We start from the raw sequence: 14969 nt of genomic DNA, 5'->3' as shown, positions 1-14969 counted from the left end.
ATATATATATATATATATATATATATATATATATATATATATATATATATATATATATATATATATATATATATATATATATATATATATTTATATAACATATATATAATATATATATATATATGTATATATATATATATATATATATATATATATATATATATATATATATATATATATATATATATGTGTGTGTGTATATATATATATTGTGTGTGTGTGCGCGTCTGTATTTTTTGACAGCTGAAAAGCATATTTTCACCTGGACGTCAACCTTCTTTTGTTTTATTTCAATTACAGTTATTAGTTTTTTTATGAAATCATTATGATTGAGTAAATGATAGAGCTGGTGTTCTTGAACAATTCGTTCAGCGTTCCCCCACCCCCTCCCCTCCTCCCATCAGTTCTGCATATTTAGCTGAAATGAGAATCTTTCACGCTATTTGCGACAGTTATTTGGACGTGTTGTCCAAAAAGCATTTGGACCATGATTTCAGTCCCGCGTCGAGTGGCTCGATTCGTGGCGATGGTGGCCAATATGTAGCCGTTTAAGCGCAAAACTTGGACAGTGCCGTGGCCCTTTACCGTAACCTTCCGCAATCTGGGAATCTGGAATATGCTTAGTTATATTTTTTTCCTTCTCTGTTATCTGTAGCAGTTATGATATTACCTCAAAAAAAAAAAAAAAAAGATAAAAGTCGAAACTTAGTCTTAGGCTTACGTTGCTCATTACCTGCCCGCCAGGGTTTGTAGTTTCTGTAACTCCTGGTCCGTGAGAGGTCATCGTGCATTAGTATGAAATATAAATAAGAGTGGAGTCGTCTCGGAGAATCAGCCTTCCCTTTTAAAAGGTAAAAGTATTTTTGACAGAAAACAGACGTGCATTTCATTTCTGTCTTACTTGATTGTTTCCGTTTTTCTTTCTTTCCGAATGACACAATTACTGAGCATAACTGCCGCATTGCCAAGCCCGAGTAACGTGTTTGCGAAGGTTAAGCTCAGCACGACGACTTTTTACTCGATGACTCGAAAGCTGTCGGAGGTTTCGTTGTTTTTCAATGTGTCTTTCATCTCAGAACTTTTGCTGATGTGAATTTATATTACCCATGCCTAATAAAAGCGCTTGCAAAAAGTTTCAGTGAAGGAAACACGCCAATAACCCCAAAATGGGTAGATGCTTCGAACAGGTGTTGAGGGTCCTTGCAGTGCCAGGCGGGAAATGAAAGAAGCGAAATGTCGAAGAGTTGTGGAAGGCTCTCTGCCAAAGTCGTATTGCGAATACTTGGATGTAGGCGGTTATTGTCCACGAACTACACAAAATTCTTGCTATTCGTGAATTTGCACACCCAAGAAAAAGAGACGAGAAGTTTTTTTTTTTTTTTTTTTTTTTTTTTTGCAAGGGAAACCGAGTCATTTGTATAAACAGCGTCTGATGACCCTGAAGGCTCCACTCGCAGGTGCCCCTGAACACAACTCCGTCCTCACCGACATCCTTCTACATGGCACGACATCTACTTCCTTCCGGGGCTTTCGTACCCTCCACATCATCCCCCTCCCCCCCCTCCCAAGAGCCTCAGATATAAAACAAACACCAGCCTCCATCGCAGCCCGGCAAAGTCAGCTGCCTCGTCCATCTCTTGTGAATAGATTTTAAAACTAGATGTCAGAGCAACCCTCAGTCACCTTGCTCTGGAATGCTGCTGTTCGACTGTCACTGGTGTAGGACCACACTGGGATGGTTTTTCTCCTTTTTAGACACACACACACAAAGAGAGAGAAAGAGAACCGGTATAAGTTGCAGTGTCCGTAACATTTTAGTCCAGCTTTTGGATTAGCATGGGACTCTTTTTCCATTTTTTCATCAGTAATCTTTTAGCCTCTTTCTCTCTTAACTTCTCAATTTCCGTAATTTCTTCAAATTTACATCGTTATAATCAATCCTTCCTTGTCTGTCTTACCTTGAATGCGATCAAAATTATCGGAAGAGTCTACACGCCCGACTTGAATTCAATTGTCCTTTGATTTTTATAGCAAACAGGTCTAAAGCATGGCAGAAAGTTATATGAGATCCAATTAATTAGCGACGTTGTAGTGACATATTTAATCAAAGGTCACCTGTTGCGGACGGGAGGAAATTGTTTAAATTGTTTACTCTCCATCTTAAGTACTTAATTGTATCAGTATGCCTTGAAAATGCAATGGGAAATAACTGCATCGACATCCTCATTATGCATTTTTTCCATAAAGTTAATCTCTTCGATTTGTTACAGTATTGCCGCCAGTTCCTATATTGACATTGTTTTTATTCTTAAATATAATAGATCTCTTCATTACGATTGATGGAACTGAGTTAAGGATCTGCGCCGCTACTTGTGGCTGCTGTTTGATTGCAGTAGTGCATTTGATTGCCGCAAGCAGGTTGAGGACATGTGCAATATTATTATTATTATTATTATTATTGAGAAGAAGAACCCTGTTCATGTGGAGCACGCCCGCAGGGGCCATGGACTTGGAATTCAAGCTTCCAGAGAAAATGGTGTTTATTAGGAAAAAGTAACAGAAAGTAAAGGGAAATGGAGAAAGATGAGATCACTTATTAAAAAAAAAAAAAGAAATTAACAATGGACCTTTAACAAGGGAAATTGGGAAATAAAAAAACAAATTATGATAAGGAAATAATAATAAAAATAAAGTACGGAACAAAAACAAAAATAGATAAGAAAGGAAATAGATAAGGCCATGAAAATGAAATATGAAATGTAAACACACACACACACACACACACACATATATATATATATATATATATATATATATATATATATATATATATATATAGATATATATATATATATATAGATAGATAGATAGATGTATAATATATATATACACTTGTATTTTACATATAAAGAAAACTTATGAGCAACTCAACCCCTTCTGTATCAGAGGGGCCGGCAGGAACAAGATTTTAGAGAAGGGAAAAGTGGATGTTAGTCCCAAAAGGACACGATAGCCGCGCCTCTCGAAAGAAGAGTGTAGGTCAGTGAGCTTACACAGTACATAGAGTGAGCATACACAGTACGTAGAGTCATATATACATGAGCAAGACAGCGAACCGGGAGGTAGTTGAACATCCACCTGTGAAAGTTCTGGATCTCTCACTCGCTCAACCCATACCCTCTGCTACAACCAGGAAGTATATCTCCCAGACACGCAAGGTTGCAATAATATATATGCCCATTACTGTAATGAGGGCGTTACTGAGTAGCAGCAACTGACATTAAAGTAAAGAGTTACGTAACCTTTCTGACATTCGCATTGTGTAAAGCAGATTTGAGAATGATGGTTTTTAACTGGTTCGTATGACATGCCCTCAAGAATGATTTCACCTGCGAACCATAGAGCGTTTATAAAATGATACATCGATATTTTGCTCGGCTTCATTTTAAAATATATCTATTAATTATTAGCAACTTTCGCCGGCCAACAATATTCTTTTCTCTCGTTTATAGTCTTCATGCTCTGTTGTTAATTTTTATGGGAAATTTAATAACCAGGAATTCTTTTCTCTCGTTTATAGTCTTCATCATCTGTTGTCAATTTGTATGGGAGATTTAATAACCAGGAATGCATATATGTTTAATAAAAATGTGTAATAGCATAGTTTAGCAGCACTTGGTCTTAGTAAGCTACACGAAGAGGAGTGTGGTTTTACATAGATACTCTCTGCTCAGCCAGCTGCGACCTTACACTCATGATTTGCAATGTCCTTGTAACTGATACCTCCGTTGCAGTGTCTTCTATACGTCTACCCAAGTTCCAAACTTAAAGCTTTCATCCACCCTTGAGTACATCTGCGTCTCTTATTCGTACTACGGCGATTGTACCTTGAAGAATAGTCATCAGGTGATGTTTATGAGCAACTAATTATTGATTTCTTGTTAGTTTTTGTAACACTTTCTCGACCTCATGCGTCATTTTGTTTCTATCAGATAATTCAAGCTTGAAAATGTTAACGTTTAATTTGGTAGTGTTTGTGTGTGTGTTTGTGTGAGTCTGTGTATGAGTGTGTGATCGTGTACGCATAATTACTCTTGCAAAATCTTTTATATACTATTGAATAGTTGTTTTACTCACAGTCCGTACTCTCTAAAGTTTTAGAGGCTTTTAATGTTGCTATATTTTATTATCTGAAATCTCTTTGTTCTGTATAAGTGTTGTTAAATGTTAATTATAGGTACCTTATGTCCTTCATGTCCACGAACTTCGTGAACGTTAAATGATTAAAGATCGAATTTGCTTCATATTTTATGATATGATACCGCCTGGTTCTACTAAAATCCTTCTGTTTTACCTCTGGCCTTTAGGGAGACAGTCGGTGGGAGATTAATGGAATGCGCTGAGAAAGGGCGGAACGTCCTTTTTTTTTTTTTTTTTTGCTCTCCCAAATAAGTAAGAGGGTATAATGATCACAATTACTGGGCAGCAGTTTCTTCCGATTTATTAATTGCGTCAAAAGTCTTTTGTGTTGTTGCAACGACTGGGTTTTGTGCCACTGCAGGATTTCCCGTTTCATTTCTGTTGCTTTTTCTGAGAGCAGGATCGATTAACTGAAGCTGGCCTCACAAGTATGGATCAGAGAGCATTTCAAGGGATAGAAATTCCTCTTGGCTGAAAGTTCTATGAAGAAAATTATTGTTTTTTTTTTCATTTTGGGCAAGTTCCACAAATGCTCGAAGGGTCGGTTCATGTAATTGCGTATAAAAATAGCCTTGGAATTAGAAAGAAAACCTCACAGAATGATGTGAACTTAATGTGAAAATATGACGAGTCATGGTCTCTCTGGACACACCACACACACATTGGGAGGCTGCAAACTTTAGGCTCGTTATGAAAAAGGAAATTCTTTTGTTAATTTTCAAAATAAATCCGTTACGTCTGAACTTTTCCTTCGGGTTACTTGGAACATGGGGCGGTTTCATTTCAGGAATGGCAATATCATCAAGTACAAAATAAAATATCTGAATAATTGTATTATATAAATTATGGACAAAGGTAATTTTGCATGCCCTTTGTTTAAACTTTCAGTTTTCTCTCTCTCTCTCTCTCTGTGAAACTTTGAATAAATATTAATGATAAAGAAACCTCTTGTGCTCATTGTTCAAGTTTTCAGTGTGTCTCTTCCCTATGGCTCTTTGTACTCGTTCAACAAATCTTCTTAGTTTTAATCGTCAAAATATTCTGTGCACAGTAAATTATGAAATAGAAAACAATCGGTATTTTATTTCTCTGCCAGTCGCTCATAAGTAACTGAGTAATGCAACAAATGTGAAAGAACCGACAATGTACGCTCACATTTGCCCCAAGAACTGACCCGCTCTACGCATGCGTCAGGTAAATGGACGCTGTTACATTCAAGTACTTTCTCTTCTTTGTTGTGAAGGTGCAGCTAAAAGGAAGGGTAAAAGGTAGGGGAGAAGGTGACGGAAGAAGAATGAGGAAAAGAGAGAGGGACTTGGGTGAAGGGGGCAAAGAGACAAAAAGATAAAAGTGTGAGGGTGGAGTGAAGCGAATGAGTACAAAAACGAAAAGCTCAACAGCCGAAGTAAGAGGAGATGAATGCCAACGTCACAGAAATGGCCAGAGGGATCTTCATCAAGAAATGGAAAGGAAAAGAATTCGTAGAAAGAATGCATAGACAGCTCATGTGGCTCAAAGGGTCAGGAACCGGGAGGAGGAGAGAGAGAGAGAGAGAGAGAGAGAGAGAGAGAGGTTTAGTTGATAACACTGACGAATGGGTGTTTTATTGGAGCCTCTCAGGTTGATTAAAATTGTTGACAGCTGATAAAATTGAATCATCAGTAGATTGACAACTTTTTTGTTTTCTTTCAAGCTTTTCTGCTTTGTTATTTACTATGTTTATTTGTGTGAGTTTGTGTTTGTGGGGTAAGAGAAAAGGGAGAGAGCGATCCTTGAATTTACATCAGCGGTGAAGCTGAATTGTACAAAAATCCTCTACTATAAGAGAGAGTCCATCTCGACGACGACACCTGTTGCACGCCTCTCAGAAACCACCTGGTTTATAGGGGTGCGGTCATCACAGCACTTTCATTCCCGCTGTTGACTTGTGGGACCTATCGCCACCATCACTACATGAGACCCTTCTCTCTCTCTCTCTCTCTCTCTCTCTCTCTCTCTCTCTCTCTCTCTCTCCTGAATACTATTTTTTGAAAAGAGAAATAGTCTGCTAGACTGTCTATTCTGGCAAATACTATAGCGCAGTTCCTTCATTCCTTCCTCTTCATTACAATTATATTTTTGCTTGTAGTGACGAAACCCAGTCGGAGACAAGCTTAGCCAATATAATACAAGAAATGGGAAAGAAGATATTATCATGACGTTAACGAACTGCCCATGTCAGGTGACGACTCACCTACCACCTTAACTAAGGCAAGTTGGGGGATTCAAGAAACGTTATTGAAGGAAAAGTTTCACGTTTACTATGAATCTGAGCTACTGTTATTCACCAAGCACATTCTCTCTCTCTCTCTCTCTCTCTCTCTCTCTCTCTCTCTCTCTCTCTCTCTCTCTCTCCCAGTATATTTATTTGTTACTTCTCTTTAATTGAGTAATTCACAGTGGCTAAATTTCATTTCTCCAAGAGCAGTAATCTGTACACTTCTCCGTTCCGTAGTTCTAGTGAAATCATTACAAATGACTTGAGTCCAGGTTTGTAAGTGAAACTGTGAGTCACTTGAATTATGCCGCTATTTGCAGTACATTGTATGTCATCTTTTTGTGGCAGTGAACATTGTTGATTTGACATATTTATAAACACAAATAAACAAACTAAGACTAATTTGTTTATTTGTGTTTAACTGGTACTGAAACTTGTTTCCTACGTACTTAATCGTTTGTGATACCTTTGATAAAAACTGTATGCTGTACATTCCTTTGGATTGTTATTTTACGCCTGTAAATGACAAAGAAAGACATTCTTGAGTTTAATAATGTATTCAAGATTATAACATGTGACATCTTTCTGTTTCTTTATATATATATATATATATATATATATATATATATATATATATATATATATATATATATATATATATGTGTGTGTGTGTGTGTGTGTGTGTGTGTGTGTGTGTGTGTGTACCGGAACCATTGGATTCATCCAGATTATCTCTTCCATATATGTCAAACATGTTTTAGGTTCATATCTGTATTTTTCGTAATATCGTGGCTTCTTTCTTCAGCGAATTGTTCTGTCTTGACTGGCAGGTTAATTTGGCTCGTATTTAGTGTCTTGTCATCACCTTGACAAAACAAAAACAAGACAAGAAGTAAAAGATAAAAACGAGAAAGTTTTCGCGTTTCTTACGCTTGCAGCATGAGAAATTGGTTCAGTTGAAGGTGGTATTTTACGAAAAGAAGACGTACACAGTCATTCCGGTTTTTGATATTTGGTTCATTTCCTTTTATGTCATTTAACTTCATTGTAAGAAAGATCGTTCATATCTTGAATACACCGGGGTTGTATAAAGGTCTCTGTGCATTTTATTTTCCATTTCATTCTGTATCGATTTGAATATCAGTAATAGCAGTGGATGATATTTTTATTTCAGTCTCTTTCGTCATCTGAAATGGAAAACCCTGAACAAAGCCATTACTTCCATCCAGTATGGTTACTCATTTTTTAATGGTTTATTGCTCGGCACTTTTAAATTAATGGAACTTCGCATCACTTTTCCTCTCCCCCATTGCAAGCACGTGCTTTTTTTTTTGTAATACTGCATTTACAAAGTATATGAATTTACTTGTATGTCTGAGTTTCCACGAATCAGATGTGGTTTTTCGTGATTGCGTGCATCTCCTAATAATACACAAGTTTTCTCGGATCGCACTGCATTTGTAGGCTTGCATGCGATCCTGTCCGCGCCTGAAAAATTTCTCTATACAAATGTGAATTGAGCTCGGAGGTACAGGCTTTGCACCGGCACCGTGTAATTTTCGGTATTTTCCTCTGGGCGCGTTTCCCTCTCGCCGGGCGGAAATAGATGGAATACTTAAGGAAACAGCTTCGGACGCGGGATGCTTAGGACCAGCAACAGCGGTCGCTTCCAAAACCTCGTTGGATTTGACATTCTCTCAGGCGCTCACATGATTCCGAGTGTGACTGAAAATCGTACGTGCGTTCCTTCCCTATTACTTCTTTGCTTGAGCCCTTGCATATTGAATACGAGAGTATACGTGCAGCCGTATGTATTCAAGTAAAATGAAATGCAAAGAGTGTCATCCGCAAACGTGATGGTGGTCAGTGATTGCTGAATTGTATTTTTTCTGTTAGCCTTGAGAAACTGGTCTTGATAAAGACAGACTAACTCTGCTATCACGCTTTGTTGGGCTTTATTGATTGCCTTGCCAATATTTTTACGTGTTACATTTCTTTCGAAGTTTTCACGACGCTTAATCTATTTCATGATCCGAGTAAATCATTATTGCACAATGCCATATTTTCTGATCGTTTATTCCACGGAACTAAAATGAATTGAAGGAATATGGCCGACTTTTAATCGTCGACGTCTTACTTGTTTCCTGGTGATCGTTAGCATGCCAGTATTCAGCCTAGTGAAGTCCATTGAATGTCGTTCCAAAATTTACTGTCGTCAATATTACCCGTTAAGGCAGAGGCCGAGGGTCAGACCTAATCTCGGTGGCCCTGGTCAGACCGACGACGAGAGAATGACTCACCCAGCCGGAGGGCAGACCATTCCATATACAGGTTCTCTTAAAAACTTCCCTTCCTCCCTCTCTCTCCCCACCTCCTTCAGTCCACTCCCTCTCTCACGTCCCTCACCCTCCCTCCATTCACTGAGTGCCTGCCAATGCCATAGGAACTGCAAACTTGCTATTCAATATTCCTAGTGGTGGTTCAACGAGGTCTGTACTTGAGAGCTTCCCGAAAGCCTATCAGAAGCCGCATCTGGAATGTCGTGTAATACCCAACTTTCAAATGTAACGAAAAACTTATATAAGTTCTATATTGACGTTCGTTCCTTTAATGTTACTCTGTGCTTTGCTGTTAGACGCATAGAATGTTCAGGATCTCTGGAATGTGATTTTGAAGCGCACGAGACTGAGCTCCCGTGTAAGAGGATTACCTCATCACCTGTCGTTAGTGTAAAAGAAAGAAAGAAGCGAGAGAGATGCCCACTGAAAGCCCCCTCAGCCCTCCCTTTCCTCCCTTCGCCGTCTCGCTTAGAAAAAGATCAGTTCTTTCCAGACCAAAATAGCTTGCGTCGACCATATCGCTAGATCTTCTTTTCAGACAAACGTCGTTTGAAAGATGCTTGAGACCACCGAGGAGATATAGTCCGAACCAATTTTCAGTGTTCCACCCGGAGTGGCGCCATTCTGAGAACAAATAAGGGATCTAATAAGAAGCGAAGGCCTGGCTGGGCCCGGGGACAGATTTCGTAGCCCAGACCCCCGAGTGTGGGTAGAGGAGGAGGCCCTGCCCTGGCTGATGCTAGTCAGTCCACCTTGCTGACCGCCACCCAACCCTCGCGCTCTGCCCACATCTCCCACAAAAACCTCCATTTTCTCTACTCCAGTTTCTCCTCCGGATTTCCGTATTGAAAAGAGCTTGAGTGTGAAGTGATTTTGAAAGGTGCTGTGAGTCTGGATAACAAAGAAGTGATCTGGTTCTGTTCCAAGCGCCCACAGAAGAAGTGCAGCATAACTATATCATCAACAAAAGCCGTATTCACTTGGAAGACCTGAGGCATTGCAACTCACACACACACACACGCACGTACTTGCGGACCAAGCCCATTCATATTTATCTACGTCGAGAAAAAAGGCTATATAGTAGGTAATCCTTATACTAAAATTCAGTATACAATAACAAAAAAGGCGGGGGGTGAGGGCGCTCACTGGTTTTCTTTTAGTTTTCGTTTGAAATGTTCTACTGGAGTTTAGTGTGAGGTATAAATGTAGTGCATGAATTCATTTACAATAACGTCATAACGTAACTTGAGACCAACGAAGGAAGAGTAACAAAATCAGAATATGAAAAACGGCATCGTGAGTACGCTGTTTTTAAAAGCTAAAATGTCACCAGTAGACTTCTGACATTAGAGTGGTGTGTAAATAGATTTGAAAATTCGGTGAGCTTCTTTGAGATAAGTTCGTGGTATATTCATTTGGTCTGTATCTTATAAAATCATGTGCGTCAAGCAGCAAGATGCCCAGACAAAACACCATGCATTTGGAGCCTTAAAGAGTCTACATTGTTTAAAGAGAATAAGTGAATATTATCGACTGGGAACCTCTCCTTCAGTCAAAGAACCCAAGACTGTAAATACTTTCCCTCGGCGCCTTGCCAAAAGCCGTGAATTAATTTTTTATGCTTTAAAGAATATTGCATCGTACTTCCATGAGAGGTTCAAAGAACGTAAGAGGTGAGGCTTACGGTTAACTCCCGTGCTTGTTCTTTGTGTTACAGGATACCTGAAGATTTTAAGGGACGCTGCATCGCTTTTGAACTTGTCTTTTGCACGTAATGAGCTGTCTTCCAATAGGACAGAAAAAAATGTAATCTGTGAATAAAGACGAAGGATTTCAGTTAATTTAATGCGTGAAAATTTATAGGATAAGTCCATTTTTTCTGAAATTAGAGATATTTAACTAGATAAATGTTAGCTGTATACTTTCAGATTCTGAGGCAAAGTTAAAAGGTTGTATCGTATCCAGTGTTCATGAATCCATATTTTTATCTTTAGTCATTCTTGCCCGTTATATTTTCTATCTATGCCTATTTTTTTCTCAAATTGGGGAAATCAATTTTATGGCATTTTCAGAAGCAAATTGACAGGTTTTACGGCTTGTTTCGTAAGTGTGTAAATGGTGCCAATAATAGCGTTAAAAATCTTGAAAAATATTAGGTGTAAATAGTGTAGTTTCATTCCCTTGGGCGTCTATTTCTTTTTGGCTTCGTTTACAATATATATCAGATTTCTGGTACACCAGTGTTTGCATCGTTTCCTTGTACTTTGAACTATGACATGGGAGTTGGAAATTATCCGTCATTCGTCCAGTTTTCAGGGGGTATGCATCACAGAAAAATCTTCATAATTTTATTGTAATTTTCATTAATTAAATATATGTTCAGTATATTTGTTGTTAACAGTACACACACACAAATATATATATATATATATATATATATATATATATATATATATATATATATATATATATATATATATATATGTATATATATACATATACATATATACAGTATATATATATATATATATATATATATATATATATATATATATATATATATATATATATAATAAATATATATGTGTGTATGTATGTATGTATGTGTTAAAATTCTAAGGATGATTGCCGTATGAGCTCATGGTTGTTTGAATCTATTGTTCCAGAAGAATCTGTGTCCATTGTGAATGATACTAACAACAGAAGTAATATCCAAAAATTTTCTGTACAATATTAATTACCGATGGGACTTCCGAAAATCCATAAAATTTTTAGACTGGTAGTTTATTGAAATACACACTTCCTTTCAGAATGTTAGTGACTCCCACGATTTATTTATGGCTCATATTTTTGTTTTGCTCCTTTTTCACAATTGATTCGTCTTAATGGATATGTGAACATTAGATGGGACAGTGTATTTTTTAGTTGAATTTTTTATGAAAACACTTCTATTTGGCTTTAATACTTGATGAACGATCATCCAGTGTGACAAAATAAATGTGATATAAGGACAGAGGCGATTACTTGTATTTGTGTCGAGGTTTGTGTTATGTACTTGTATTTTCTTCAGTGTTACCGATAGATAGGTAATTCTAGTCCTTTTGGTCGATTAGTCTTGAAAAATGTGAGACCAGTATGAAAAACTGAGCTGGCAAGTGTCATCAACTGTAAGGATTTTGAATTATTAATAACTTATTAATTATTTTATTGCTCATGTTTGGAAACATCTTTCTGCCCGAGAGATATCTGAAAATGTTTTTCGATTCATTTCCTCATTCGGGGCAAAGGTCAGCGGAAACGTTTGTGGTTGACAAACTTGTTGAGAACTCCAGTAAAAAACGTTCAGTAACAGGTTCGTATTACCTCTGACAATGGCCTACTTGTCGGTATTGAGAAAGAAACACTTCCTGAGAGAGAGAGAGAGAGAGAGAGAGAGAGAGAGAGAGAGAGAGAGAGAGAGAGAGAGAGAGAGAGAGAGAGAGAGAGAGAGAGAGAGAGAGAGAGAGAGAGAGAGAGAGAGAGAGAGAGAAATGTAGAGTATGTGATCGATGTTTGCCTCTTTCCTTATCTCCCAAAAATGCACTGGACTCCATATTTGTATTTCCGAAGAGAAGACGAGGGTATGATGCCCACGTCTTCTCGTTGTTATGATTCTACTTCGCATCTGATTTTAAAAAATGCCGTTTTTTAGCATTTCCCATTAATTGTTGTTTAAAATTGATGTTATCGCAGCTTTTATTTTGCTAACATTCATTGTATTTTTTCACTAGTACTGCTTACTAGTGAAAGCAACTGGAATATATATATATATATATATATATATATATATATATATATATATATATATATATATATATATATATATATATATATATAATATATATATATATATATATATATATATGTATGTATGTATGTATATATATATGTATATATATATATATATATATATATATATATATATATATATATATATATATATATATATATATATATATATATATATATATATATATATATATATATATATATATATATATATATATATATATATATATATATATATATATATATATATATATATATAAATAGCAACTTGATGTGACAAGAAAGACACTTCTTTATTCCTTTCTAGGTATTTTATTCAGCTGCTGACGTTTCAAGACGTTTAGTCCCATTTTCAGAGCTACGTAATAAAAGAAACAGACATTAAAAAACAGGCTCGGAATGAAAAATAACAAAAAGTTTTTTACATATAACATAAATTATAAGTACAGTGAAAAGGATGAGTGTTTACAATATATATATATATATATATATATATATATATATATATATATATATATATATATATATATATATATATATATATATATATATATATATATGTGTGTGTGTGTGTGTGTGTATACACATATATGTGTGTATATACACACATATATGTGTTTTTCAAGTAGTTTTACTCTCGTTGTACATAGTTTACTTTAAAGTCAGGCTAGTAATGCACGTTAAGATTTTTTGAGCCGCATGTTCTGTCTCTATGGGATTATGCACGATAAATCAAATTATAAAATTCTAATCGAGAAAATATTATCTCATGACAGGTTATTTGAAAGAGGAAGGTATTCAGCATTATCATCTTTATTATTCCTTAGAATTCTTCTCAAATTAAATTTATTTGTTTGTCTGTTTTGTTCCTGCAGGAGGTAGAGGACCACGTTGAAGGTCGCACTGACCTGCGTGCCCTGACAGAGGGTAGGGAAGGAAGAGGCTGGGAAGTGGCCAAGCCCGAACGTCGTTTAGTACACGAATCTGCTCGAAAGTGGGGGACTGTCGACACAGAGGACGTACATGAGACCAGTCGAATACAAGTAAGGAATAATTGCTCACACGTGGTTGGTGGCCCTGCAGACTCTTCCGGGAATTCATTGTATGTTGTCTTAATTCAGTCTAAAAACAGAGGCTGCACTTTGTCTCGTGTGCTTATAAGCGCAAATATGGGTTGTCTAGACGGCCAAAGGTATTTGCAGTCTCTGTCCTGTGGATTTTCCTTCTTCTGTGACTCTTTTGAGGTAGCCCCATCATATAATTACGGTCTCTTCATTAACCTGTTATTTAAAGCTGCTTACAATTGTATTTCCTTTCCACATTTACCTTGAATCCGTAAAGGTTTTGCTCTTGTTTCGTTCGGATGAAATTGTAGAGTATCCATATTAAAAATGTACTGATGATAAAATACAATTAGAAACAGTCATCATTTTCAGGAAGATGTATAATTCTGTTCCTTGTAATACTAATTCCATACCTGATGTGAGGTTAAGCATCAGGCCTTTCCCCAACCCCTATCTTGTTTCCCATCATCTTAATCGCCTTCTGGAAACCAGGATAATTAATAAAAATTTTCCTCACACCATGTTGTGTCTTTCCAACTAATGCACAAAAAGTGGCTTTTTCATTCAAGTTAGCAGTGGTACACTAGGAAGATTCCTAAATTTTAGCATTGAAGTCAAAATGCACTAGTCTTCAGCTGTCAGGCATCCTTTAATTCTCGTCTTGAGGTTGTTAAGCTGCTTGCCATGAAACCTTGCAATCTCCACTTTTTTATGCTATTTTATTACAAAACAAAGAAAATGGCTTGTTCTCCCTGAACTTACAACAGGGTATGCAAGCTCTTCAATGTTTTTAATTTAAGGTAGATGTAAATTATCAATAACTCTGCAGAAGTTCTTTACTCTAACGAAATGACTTATGATATTTTCAGTATTTTACTTCAAAGGTTAATAATGTTCTTGTTCTTTGTCTCTGCTAGTGTTTACCTTAGTGATTGCAGTTTACAGATTTTTATGCTTTATTTGCTTTGAATATAAACTATGATTTCTATAACACGTGTTCATTCTTTTGATGAATTCTTGAAATCTGTTTCAGTAAGACTGTTTAAGCATTTTTGCACTTGACCTATGCAGGCTAGAGAATGAGTATTCTTAGCGCTCACGAAATATCGTCCAGAGGTTAACAGTGCTTTCCGTGGTGCTTCAAGGGGTCATTCTGCAACCTGCATTCTTTGCTAAGAATATTTTCCTACTTGTAGTTGTCTTGCCTCTTTTTTAAAATAGTTTTGCAAATCTTTATATTCTTTTGATGTGATCCCCATGTAGTTATCTATGATAAGACCA

General features: G+C 36.6%; 1 protein-coding gene across 1 annotated transcript in view; it reads left to right on the top strand.

Annotated features, from left to right (window-relative positions):
- The window catches only part of LOC136832821 (serine/arginine repetitive matrix protein 2-like), a 129093-nt gene that overhangs the window by 108290 nt on the left and 5834 nt on the right, over positions 1–14969 (top strand). The window contains 1 exon segment of the mRNA XM_067094440.1: positions 13500–13667. Within this exon segment, the coding sequence (XP_066950541.1) occupies positions 13500–13667 (168 nt within the window).

The sequence above is a fragment of the Macrobrachium rosenbergii genome, chromosome 50, assembly GCF_040412425.1.
Source record: "Macrobrachium rosenbergii isolate ZJJX-2024 chromosome 50, ASM4041242v1, whole genome shotgun sequence".
NCBI lineage: Eukaryota > Metazoa > Arthropoda > Malacostraca > Decapoda > Palaemonidae > Macrobrachium > Macrobrachium rosenbergii.
This window is presented reverse-complemented; position numbering and strand designations above follow the sequence as displayed.